A 12,027-nucleotide genomic window follows, 5' to 3' on the forward strand; every position below is an offset into this window, starting at 1 on the left:
TTTCTCTACACCCTAGCTATGACTGCAACACTACATTCTGCACACTCTCGTTTCCTTCTCTATGAACGGTATGTTTTGTCTGTATAGCGCGCAAGAAACAATACTTTTCACTGTATGTTAATACATGTGACAATAATAAATCAAATCAAAATAGCCCTGGCCCTGCACTCAACCCTGGAACACTAGAAAACAAAGACACCTATGTCAGACTCCTATTTATTGACGACAGCTCAGCCTTCAACACCATTATTCCGACAAAACACATCTCCAAACTCCGTGGCCTGGGCCTCGGCTCTTCCCTCTGCGACTGGATCCTGAACTTCTTATCCCACAGACCACAATCAGTAAGGATAGGCAACAACACCATCTCCATGATCATCCTCAACACTGGTGCCCCACAGGCTGTGTTGTCAGCCCCCTACTTACTCCTTATACACTGATGACTGTGTGGCCAAATTCACCTCCAACTCGATTTTCAAGTTTGCTGACGACACCACCGTAGTGGTTGGATCTCAAATAATGACGAGACAGAGTACAGGAATGAGATAGAGAATGTGGTGAACCGGTGCGGCGCCAATAATCTCTCCCTCAATGTCAACAAAATGAAGGAGATTGTCATTGACTTCAGGAAGCGTAGAGAAGAACATGCCCCTGTCTGCATTAACGAGGATGAAGTAGAAAGGGTTGAGAGCTTCAAGTTTTTAGGTGTCCAGATCACCCCCCAACAACCTGCCCTGGTCTCCCCCATTCCGATACAATAGTTAAGAAGGCCCACCAACACTTCTACTTTCTCAGGAGACTAAGGAAATTTGGCATGTCAGCTACGACTCTCACCAACTTTTACAGATGCACCATAGAAAGCATTCTTTCTGGTTGTATCATAGCTTGGTATGGTTCCTGCTTTGCCCAAGACCGCAAGAAACTACTAAAGGTCGTGAATGTAGCCCTTCTCTATGAACGGTATGCTTTGTCTGTATAGTGTGCAAGAAACAATACTTTTCACTGTATGTTAATACATCTTGACGATAATAAATCAAATCAAATCAAATGGTCCAGCAGGACACTCAGTCATATCAAACCATTATGTTTCACTGATGATCTTGAAGAAAACTGCTGACAGAGGTCCAATGATTTTGGCGGTGTGGACATCCCCTTTTCCGCCTTCACCTTGAACGTGACTGCAAACCAGGAATTAAAAGCATGGAATCCCTTCACTTTAGATGTTTACACTCTACAGATAGCAACATAAATGTTTAGGATATACATGCGATTGAGTTGAAAATACAGTATCCCGACAAACTTCTTTGAGACATTTGTAAAATTAGCTTCCAGGCCAGAGAGTTTGCCAGTAATTATCAACTTTGTGCCAGTTACACCTCATTTAAGCAGCCATAACTTATCAAGGGTTTTAAATAGTGATGTGAATTGCAGAAAATGAGAAATTCTCCTCAATTCAATGATTTCTAATTGATTGGGTTTAGGGCGGTGGGGGTGGGGGGGGGGGGAAGGGCCCCTGAACAACACACTCACTGGAGAAATGGAGAATCACAGCCATTTCTCGGTTTCAAGTTTGGCTATTTGTGTGTGGACTACCAAACCTGCTGTCAATTGTAGAGGAATAATGAGGGGGAGCAAACAGTTTCGCAATCCGTTACCACCTCAATATCCAGGCCAATGTTTACGTTCTTATGGAACATGCTTTACTTCTTTCTGGGGTATATTCACGAAGTTGGATCTGTTTTGGTAATGCTCCTAAACATATTTACCTCTCTACCTGTATATCTTTGCTTTCGAGGATGGGCATGGGCACTGGGCGGAGTGATCTCATTGCACACAAGATGGCAGTAGCGAGTTAAGGAGCTGAATCCATGTTGTGGTTGCGTCCGGTTTGAAATAGTTCCGTGAGCTGCAAACGATCAAGGGGCACTGGGGGGGCAGCTAGCCAGTCCGGTTTGAGGAGAGAAGGGCTATGGGATGTGCAGGAAATACAGCCTCATCTCTGCGAAGTTGAGCTGGGAGTTAAACCTTGAAAAGGCAAAGGTAACCCAGGAGATTGTGGTGGATACTGGGCGCTTTGCAACAAGTGAGCTAAGGTTTTCCACCCATGTTTGGAATGCCCTGCACCAATCCATTAAGGACTGCCGGTCATGCTGTTCACTCTGCCTCCAGCAATATTTTCAGACTTGCTGGAAAATTTATTGAAAAGCGAGTCGAGTGCCTCAGGCAGAATTTAAAACAAAATCTTGTCTGCCCACCACGTCCCCTCCCGCCCACCCACTCTGTTTTTCAGTGCTAGGTAGAGAAGTACTGCCCTCATTGTGTCTTCTGCTGGTAACTGGAAGTGGGCTGTGTCTTTAGCCTCTTCACAGTAACATGTCAGATTATTTTTCATTCATCCTGCTCTCAAACCAAGATGGGGAGGTTTTTTTTCTCTCGACAAAGCATCACTTGCTGGAAAAGAGCGCTGTCAAAATTAATCTCCAGCTGTGACAAAGAGATATTGAGCTGACAAGCCCCTAGTTTTGAGCCTTCTTTGCATCTCTGATCTGTGACCATGCTGATGTTAGGACAGTCCCGTTGTTCGACATATTAGCTGATAAAACTCGAAGCACCTTAAATGGTATGGAGACCCTATTTGTAGAAGTTTTTTTTGTGGAGTTCACACCGGTCTCTTGTCATACCGAGGATTTAACATTTCCCAATTTAAAGGTGGCTGCGCTGTGGTCAAACATTTGAAAATTAAAGGACTGAAAATCAGGTTAACCTTTTAAACTTGAAACCCAAATTAAGAGCTTTTAGTGAAATCCACTGTGCAGGATAATTGGTTAATGGGTATGCTAATGAGACCATGATGATATTAATGATGGGACCGTGACATTAGTAGTCAGATGAGCGAGCTGGGTACAAAATGGTCTGTGCGCTGAACACCATGTGCTTATCTTGAAATCTTTGTAAATATTTATTCGTAAATTGTTTGAAGTTGGACAATACTGACTGTCTCAGGTCTGTCTTAGAGAAGCAAAGCCTCATCAAGGTTCAGTAAGACTGTGAAGTTATTGTATAATTTAGTTTTGCTTATTTATTAGTCACAAGTAGGCTCACATTAACACTGCAATGAAGTTACTGTGAAAATCCCCTAGTCGCCACTCCGCCACCTGTTCAGGTACACTGAGGGAGAATTTAGCATGGCCAATGCACCTAACTAGCACGTCTTTCGGACTGTGGGAGGAAACCGGAGCACTCGGATGAAACCCACACAGAAACGGGGAGAACGTGCAGACTTCACACAGACAGTGATCCAAGACGGGAATCGAACCCGGGTCCCTGGAGCTGTGAGGCAGTAATGCCAACCACTGCTCCACTGTCAAACCCCTCGCCAATACCATCAAAATACATTAACAATCTTTTTGCTCCCTCTCCGTGTCTTGCCCATATCCACACATACTCGAAAGGCAACATCAGTCATTGAAAGAAAAGATGAGATCTATCACTAAATTATATCATTCACACAAACAGGTGAATGATCAGTAGCTATTCACTGTGGCTGAAAGAATGCAGTTTTCTTTCGTCCTTTATCTTTTCCTTCTCTTCCTTTCCCTCCCCCTTTGTCTCTCACCTATTTCTGCCTCACTGTCTCCTCTTCCATCCCCCTCTTTGTTCTCCTCTCACTTTCTTCCTCTCTTGTCTCTGCTCTTCTCTTTGCCCTCCCCTATCATCCTTCTCCCTCCTTCCTACCTCTGTCTTGGTCATCTTCTGTTCAATTCTGCTTTGCTCGTTCCTCTCATCTATCCCTCTCTCTTACTTCATCACTTGCTTTGACTCTCTCACTTTTTTCTGGTTCCCTCTGGTTAATTTCATTTCTTATTATCTCCCCCTCTCTGTCTCACAATTCTCTCTTGATGGAGCTATCTATATATGAAGTTAAAAAGAATCCCTATCTCCTTGTCTATCTCTACTGCTTTTATGTATGTCTGTATCGACCTCTTCCATGCTTCTTTAACTCCATTACTTCTTTTGCTCTTCTCTGCCTTTGTCTCCCTCTTTCTGCCTTGTGAAGGCACTATATAAATGCAAGATCTTTGTGTGTGTGTGTGTATGTGTATATCTGCCCCAGTCTGTAAGTACATGTCCATCGATGACTTTTATTTGCATGAAGTTCAGGCCATCTCTGTACTGCTTGGTAGACAGCAATGCTGTCACAGTTAACATCGATTGACTTTTATTTATGCTTAGAAGAATGCTGCCAAAACTTAATTTAAAAGGATTGGAAGAATAGAAAACATCTTTTTTTAATTTGCTAAAATCTTTGAGCAAATAATTGTTTACATTGTGTTACATTAGGGTTCTTTTTCTAATGCACTAAACTGGATTAATTACTGATTTAGTGGATCAGTATTGTTAAAAATTTTAATTAGCTATTTGTGTATGAACATTGTAATATTCTATCTGTGCATCAAATAATTATACTTGCTTTAAACAGTGAATTTGAAAGAAACTGGTCCTCTTGCTAGTTTTCCTGATTTAAATTGCACAATTATAACTCCAGTGCCTCCTATTTACAGTGACTTCAGTGAGAATCGGATTCAAGCTCTTCCGAGAAAAGCTTTTCGTGGGATTGTCGACATCAAAAACCTGTGAGTTTTTTTTGTGTGTACTTATTCCTCAGAGTTTTCTTTGATGCAGCCCTGAAAACCCTCAACCTGGTGACCTGTGGCAAAAATAGATTTCCCCTGCATCAATGTGGCATGTGCAATGGAACCCTTAACTCATTTCATAAAGAACCAGTTTAACAATTTCACTCCAAGAAGCCATAGCATGGAAATCACACCGTTGTAAATTGAGATGGTCTTCTGAATGTATTCTTTCAGGAATTGTGCGAAGTATGGCCTTCATCCTTTCTACCCACTCTGCTCATCTTGGGAGAGTGCAGAGGAGTTGATGCAACATCAAACCTGTGACTAACCAGGATGTTTCTGATGTTGACTTCAGGTGTGAAATGAAAGACCCGTCCAGAAAGTTTCACTCGCATCCATCACCTTCACAAACTGGAAAAGAAATCAGAAATATAAACTTAACTTGGCACAAGCACTTTTGAATAATTTGAATGATTTTTTTCAAGCTATATTGGATTCAGGTTTAGTCATTATTGTCTGTGGTTCTAAAAAAAGGGAACAGTAAGAAGTCTCACAACACCAGGTTAAAGTCTAACAGGTTTATTTGGATTCACGAGCTTTCGGAGCGCTGCTCCTTCCTCAGGTGAGTGGAGAGTTGGGTTCACAAACATAGCATATATGGACAGAGACGCAATTGCATAATAATGGTTGGGACTCCAACGGATGAATGGACACTGCGTGACAATCACCGCAAGAGTGTTATTTTCCTGTCGGGAAGCAGTCAAGGGTATTCAGCCTCCGATCTTCGGGTAAATGTTCTCCAAGGCAGCCTTCAAGACACACGACAAAGCAGAATCACCGAGCAGAAACTGATAGCCAAGTTCCGCACGCATGAGGGTGGCCTCAACCAAGATCTTGGGTTCATGTCACACTACATGTAACCCCCACCATTTGGCCTGGGCTTACAAAATCCTACTAACTGCCCTGGCTTGAGACAATTCACACCTCTTTAACCTCTGATTATCCCTCTCTCCACTCATATTATCTGTACCTGGAAAGACTTGATTACCTGTAAAGACACGCATTCCAACCATTATCTTGCAATTGCATCTCTGTCTATATGTTTGTGAACCCAACTCTCACTTACCTCAGGAAGGAGCAGCGCTCCGAAAGCTCGTGATTCCAAATAAACCTGTTGGACTTTAACCTGGTGTTGTGAGACTTCTTACTGTACCCACCCAAGTACAACGCTGGCATCTCCACATCAAAAAAAGAATACTTGCATTTATGTAGCACCTTTCACAATTATAGGATGTCCCAAGCACTTGACAGTCAATGAAATATGTTTGAAGTGTCAGCAGGTCTGACAGCATCTATGGAAAGAGATCTCACATTACAAGCCCTGTAACTGTACTTACAAGCACCTGAGTCTCAGTCCTGTAACTGTACTTAGAGGCACCTGAGTCCCAGCCCCCTAACTGTACTTACAGGCATCTGAATCCTAACCCTCTAAATGTGCTTGCAGGTACCTGAATCCTAGCCTTATAACTGTAGTTACAGACACATGTGTTCCAGCCATATATTTCTCTTTAGGTACCTGAATCCCAACCATATAACTGTACTTAGGTACCTGAGCCCCAGCCCTATGAGGTACTTACATGCACCTGAGTCTTAGCCGTATAACTGTATGTACAGGTACCCAAGTGCTGCTGCTTACCCTTGTCCCCCACAGTGCCCGATAATTAATATAAAACATGAGAATAAAGAGACTAGTGTAAAGCAAAGTGCAATGAAGAGAAGAGAAATGGAAAGGTAGGTATTATATATATCCTATTCCTTCCTTGTGGCTTTGATTGCATTGTCCCACAGCCATTTAAAGAGATGGATGCCTCCAGGATAGCTACTGCTTTGTACCAGAATTAGAATTCCTTTTTCATTCTTTAATGCAATCAGAAGGCTTTTGAGACTTGGGGAGAAATGGACGGAAAAAGATCCATTCATCCACTTGTGTTTCATTTGTATCAATTAAGCTTGGGCCTGTCCAAATCAATCCTTATAACCAAAGTCCTGAACTGTCTTTGGAATTTGTGCTTTGGAGTCTATCCCTTGTTTCTGGTTATTATTTTGCTTTGGAAACCAAACCCTGTTGTGACTTACCAATTCCTGCAATGAATCAAACTCACTTGCGAAAGCTAAAAAAAGCTAGAAGCCTAAGATGGTAGAAAGATCAATTACTGTTTTCGACACAAAGCTAAGTAAAATGGTTGCAGTGATTTATACTTATTGAGTAAGTGTTTCAAGATACCCACCCTGTTAGGCACAAGAGAGAGCTAATTTATCATAAAATGTACTGTAATTCTTAATTGCTTTTTCAAACGGCTTTATTGGAGCCATGAACCCTGAATATGTCATTCTGATAACAACCCCTCCTCCCTTTCACATCCATTTTATTATTCAGTTACTTCCAGCCCTTTCGCCTGCCGCATCCATTTTCCCCAGTTTTTCAACTGCAAAAAGATATCGGTAAGGCTGTGAGTAAATGTATTCCTGGAAGTTCCATCGCAAAAAGATATTGGGTAAGGCTTCCCTGCTGCCCATGTGGTGCCGCAGGATACCTGGGAGTCGCCCAAAGTGACATTTCACCTTTTGGGAACACGTTGTGCGTTGGGAAGAACTCGCTGCTATAAACTACCCTAGTAAATCAGTACTAATTGGTGCTCCTTTGCTCAAATTCATTTTTCGGGCGAAGGTCAGAGATCTGTCGGTTCTGATGTCCATCACTCTTTGCTCAATCAATACCAGCAGAGGCGAACTGGTCATTCATCGAATTGTGAGATCCTACTGTGCGTAAACTGACGGCACATTTCCTCCCTAACCTAGAGTCATCAAAATTCGAAGAGTAACTCATTGACGATGAGACACCGAAACCTGTGAAAGGTCGATATATTTGCAATTTTCTTTCTTGCTGCAAAATCCTAATCCGTGTTCCGATCAACTCATAGCTTGATTAGTCATATTCTTTCTTGATCTGTTGATCCGGAATTTTCCATAAGCTGCAAGTCATCTTGAAGGGTATATTTTTTCCATTCTCTGCACAGAGTGCTGGCTGAGGTGAGAAAACCGGTGTCCAGCTGCACAGCTGGCTTTTCTCGTCACATGGTGCAGCACTTTGTGCAAAAGGAATGGCCCACACCACCAGACTGGTGTGGTGGGGCCGGAAAAAAGCCCAAAGGGCGTCCTGATCTTCGATTTTAGAGAAAAAACAGAATGCCCCCCTCACCCCCACTCATGTTCACGGAGACCTGTCTCCCCCACACACACACAGGCACCACACTTCCCTCCTCCCCACACAGACACCAGGAGCCCCAACCCCCACACCCCCCCCCCCCCCCCCCCCCCCCCCACAGATAAGGGGAGCCCCCCCACCCCTCCAGCACTGCCCTAGGATGACAGGTGTCAGGGTTCAAGGAGGCAGTACCAGGGTACTGCTTGGGAGAGATGCCCTCTCCCCCCCCCCCCCCCCGAGAGCCGTACTTTCCTGTGCTAACCCCCCTCCGAATTTCCCTTTGGCTGGTTTCTGTTTTTAAAAAGCCATTGTTAACCTCGTCGGAGTGACAGGGAGATCTCAATATGGCGGGCGGGGGGGATGATATGACGGGAAAGTTTTTTAGTGTTCTTATAATTTATTTAAATGAAGTTCCTGACCTTTCTGGGTGGGAACCTCGGTACTTCGGGGGCGGGGAAGATCTGAAAACAAGACCTCGCCAGTGAGATTCTCGATTTCTGGCTCTTGCGCAATTTTGCACCCATGTCGCCATTTGCGCTCGTGATGAACTTGGGTGGAAAATCCTGACCAATGTTTCCATTATCTGTATTAAGGTTGCACCACCCTTACCCAACTGTGAGTAAATGTATTCCTGGAAGTTTCATCACATGGTTTGCTCCCATACTCCAGCTATTAGTCAGCCAACACATCCATCCTTGTAACACATTGCCTTCTTACACCAATTGGAAAGGAAAAAGACTCATTACCCAGTTGGATGATGCTTGATTATCAGCCAAACTCTTTTCCCTCCACTTTCAATACTTTTCTATCTGATAAAGAGAAATGACCGATGAAAATTGTCTTTTTAATGTCCTTCTGATTTTTCTCCTGGATTGCACACAGCAGCGTCCTAGAGATTGATCCTCAATTAATGGAGACTCCAGGTCAATTCTGGAGGTTTGGCAACCTTATCCTCATGTCTGTCTTTGTCAAACTCAACTGCTTCCCTCTGCCTCAGAGATTTTTAGATGATATTCTTGACCTGCCAATATCATTAATGTTTTATTTGCCTTTGTCATCTCATTCAGCTACTTGGTCCTGCCATGACCCTCCAGTCCTCCAACACCCACCTCATTCACTCCATTGCTGCCATCTGCTCCTGTCGCCTCTAAAGTCCCACCCTTTGGAACTGTTCCCCTCAGAACTTACATCTCATCACCTCTCTGCCTACTTCAAAGGTCTCTTTAAATCTTACTTTTGTGAATGAACTTTTGCTTCTTAGCATCTCTCTCACCTCCTGCAGCTCAAATAGCAATAACTTTGCATTTATATAGTGCCTTTTACAAAGGAAAATGTTTTGAGGTACTTCACACGCATATTACCAATCAAAGTTTGACACCAAATCACAAGATATATTAGGACAGATGACTGAAAGCTTGATTGGAGAGCTAGGTTTTATAGAGGGACTAAAAGGAGGTGGGAGAGATACAAGTGGAGTGGATAAGGCGGTGTAATCCAATGATGGAAATCGGAGATACGCAAGAGGCCAAGACTCAGATGAATGCAGAGATCTTGGAAAGATGTAGGGTCAGCCGGCAGAGATAGGTATGTGCAAGGCTCTCTGTAAAGTCTTTTCTGGATGTGACGGGCCCTATAGTAAGGTAATTTTTTGTTATTAATGGACACGGAAAAAGCAAATTTGAAAGATGCATGGAAGCAGCTCCTCTGCCAGCTGTCGTGTTGACTGGAATCGAGGTGCGTCACTGGAATGTGCCTGTCGAGGGAGCATTTGTATTCCTCACTTTTTAAATAAAGAGACAGAGTCCTTGGTGGGATTGCGAGCATGGCAGGATGTTTCCCTCAGTTGAGCCCCATGCCTTAGAGATAGCTGTGGATATGGGTAGAATTCCAATGGGTTACTCCAATTTCAGTGGGTTCAATCTTTTTTATTAAACTAAGCGAGGTGACAATACAGTAGGGAGGCCTGCTAAGTATATGGCAGTGGGGTTCCTGGCCTCGATAAGATACTCTTTCGGAGAGTTGGTGCAGATGCAATGGGCCAAATGGCCTCGTTCTGCACTGTGAGGATTCTGTGGTTAACAGCGCTCTGCAATGGCCTATGTAATGTCGCAATTAGGGATAGGCAACAATTGTTAGCCTTGCCGGTGACACCCACGTCCCATGAACTAGTGACAAACAAGGACACTTTTAATACATTACCAACAGCAGATGTTAGGTTCTCAGACCTGTAGTTTCCTAGGTTATGCCAATGGATCATTTTAAGATTAATTCCTTTTAAGCCTCAGACGCTATTCACATTTCCAAAGATAGTGAGAAGGCTTGAAAATTTGACCGGTCATTTCTCTAAATGTTAGGAAACCCATTCGGGCCTGAGGTCCAGCCTTCCTCAGCCATGCAGTCACTGCCTTCTCTGAATCATCACACAGGATGTGCTGGCATAATGGGGACATAATGTCGGGATACAGAATGCGGGACTCCTGACAATTATTTGCACATCTGTTTACTGTCATGATCACTGTCATGCCCATTTATTGGCTTCAGGCTGTTGCAGTAACTAGGATGTAAGGGCATTCAGATCCAGTACAAACGCAGAGTTAGAATGATCCTCAAACAGTAATTTTCATAGCTTGGGCTAATTGAAAATATGTAGCAGATGTGAAAATGTTCAAAACAATTCTACTATACATGATGTGGAGACACCGAGATTTAGTTGGGTGACATCATTTGCCGGGGATGTTAGATGGAGGATTTTTAGTCTGTTGTAAACTGCAAAGCAATTCTAGTTGCTACAATCACTGAAACCTCATCCATCATTGCTGTCAGGAAATGAATGCTTTACGCCAGCCTGAACAATGGCTTGTGTTTAAACACCAGTTTTAAGGTAACAGACTGAAAACCTCACAGAAACCTGCCAATCACAGGCTGCAGTCGGAGAGAGAGAGATGAAGGTTCGGTAATGGTGCCATTTCAGTGTCATGTGCATGACAATATCAGACTTCAATTGTCACACTTTCAGACTTCCACAACCTGGAAGGGACTGAGCCAGTGGAGTGCAAAGGCTTCAGTATCAGCTAACCTCAATGTGCTGCTTTCTTGGACCTGGAACCCGTCAGTCAGTTGCCATGTTGCTGTCAGTAGCTGTGCTGAAGCATTTAGTAAGGTTTCCTCTTGTGTTCAGGGTCTGGATGGGGTTGCCTGTTACCCTAAGAATGTTACTAGGGGCTGTTATTTGTAAAAACCACTCTTGTTTATTTACATCTTCGTATGTCTCAGTACTCTACACGAGGCTGTCCTTCTGCTTCCCTCCAAATCCCAGTTACTTGATCATGTGACATTGCACCATAGTTAACATCAGCATTTACCTCAGCATCACGTGCTCCTGATAACTCTTTGCTCTACGTCTCCTCCCAAGTCCTTATCCCAACTATATACATATTCCGACATTCCTCCTCAAAAATCTCAGACCTCACAGTCTCTATGGTACCTTGACCAAACTCCCCGGTCTGGGGATTTCATTTTGAGGTTGAGGATGGACTGCACTCTCTCATCATTTGATGAGAGTCATACACCTGGATGATTGTAGAGTTTTTATTTGTTTCTGCTTCCTACTCTCCACCCAGATATGTTGGGGGGAATTCTCCACCCCTTTTAAGCCTTGCCAACACTGCAAGTGAGGACGGACAATTTGGCACTCAGCCAAATCTACGTTCACTGCAATGGGACCAGAGAATCTCATTGGTGCATAAGTTGACCATCTTTTTAAAAAATCATTCGTGCGACATGGGCGTCGCTAGCAGACCAGGATTTATTGTGCATCCCGAGGGCAGTTAAGAGTCAACTACATTGATGTGACTCTGGAGTCACATGTAGGCCAGACCAGGTAAGGACGGCAGATTTCCTTCCCTAAAGGGACATTAGTGAACCAGATGGGTTTTTCCGACAATCAACAATGGTTTCATGGTCATCAGTAGATTCTTAAATCCAGACATTATTTATTGAATTCAAATTCCACCATCTGCCGTGGTGGGATTCAAACCCAGGTCCCCAGAACATTAGCTGAGCTTCTGAATTAATAGTCTAGCAATAATACCACTAGGCCATCGCCTCCCCGTGACCTGCTGATTTGCA

At 43.6% G+C, this 12,027-nt stretch overlaps 1 protein-coding gene across 2 annotated transcripts in view; it reads left to right on the forward strand.

The window, feature by feature from the left end:
* The window catches only part of LOC144505230 (slit homolog 3 protein-like), a 678,283-nt gene that overhangs the window by 315,169 nt on the left and 351,087 nt on the right, over positions 1-12,027 (forward strand). For both annotated transcript variants that reach the window (XM_078231240.1, XM_078231241.1), the window contains one exon: positions 4,563-4,634. In XM_078231240.1, coding sequence (XP_078087366.1) covers positions 4,563-4,634 — 72 coding nt within the window. The remainder of the gene's footprint in view (positions 1-4,562; positions 4,635-12,027) is intronic.

Source organism: Mustelus asterias, chromosome 16, assembly GCF_964213995.1.
Source record: "Mustelus asterias chromosome 16, sMusAst1.hap1.1, whole genome shotgun sequence".
In the NCBI taxonomy this organism is placed as follows: Eukaryota; Metazoa; Chordata; class Chondrichthyes; order Carcharhiniformes; family Triakidae; genus Mustelus; species Mustelus asterias.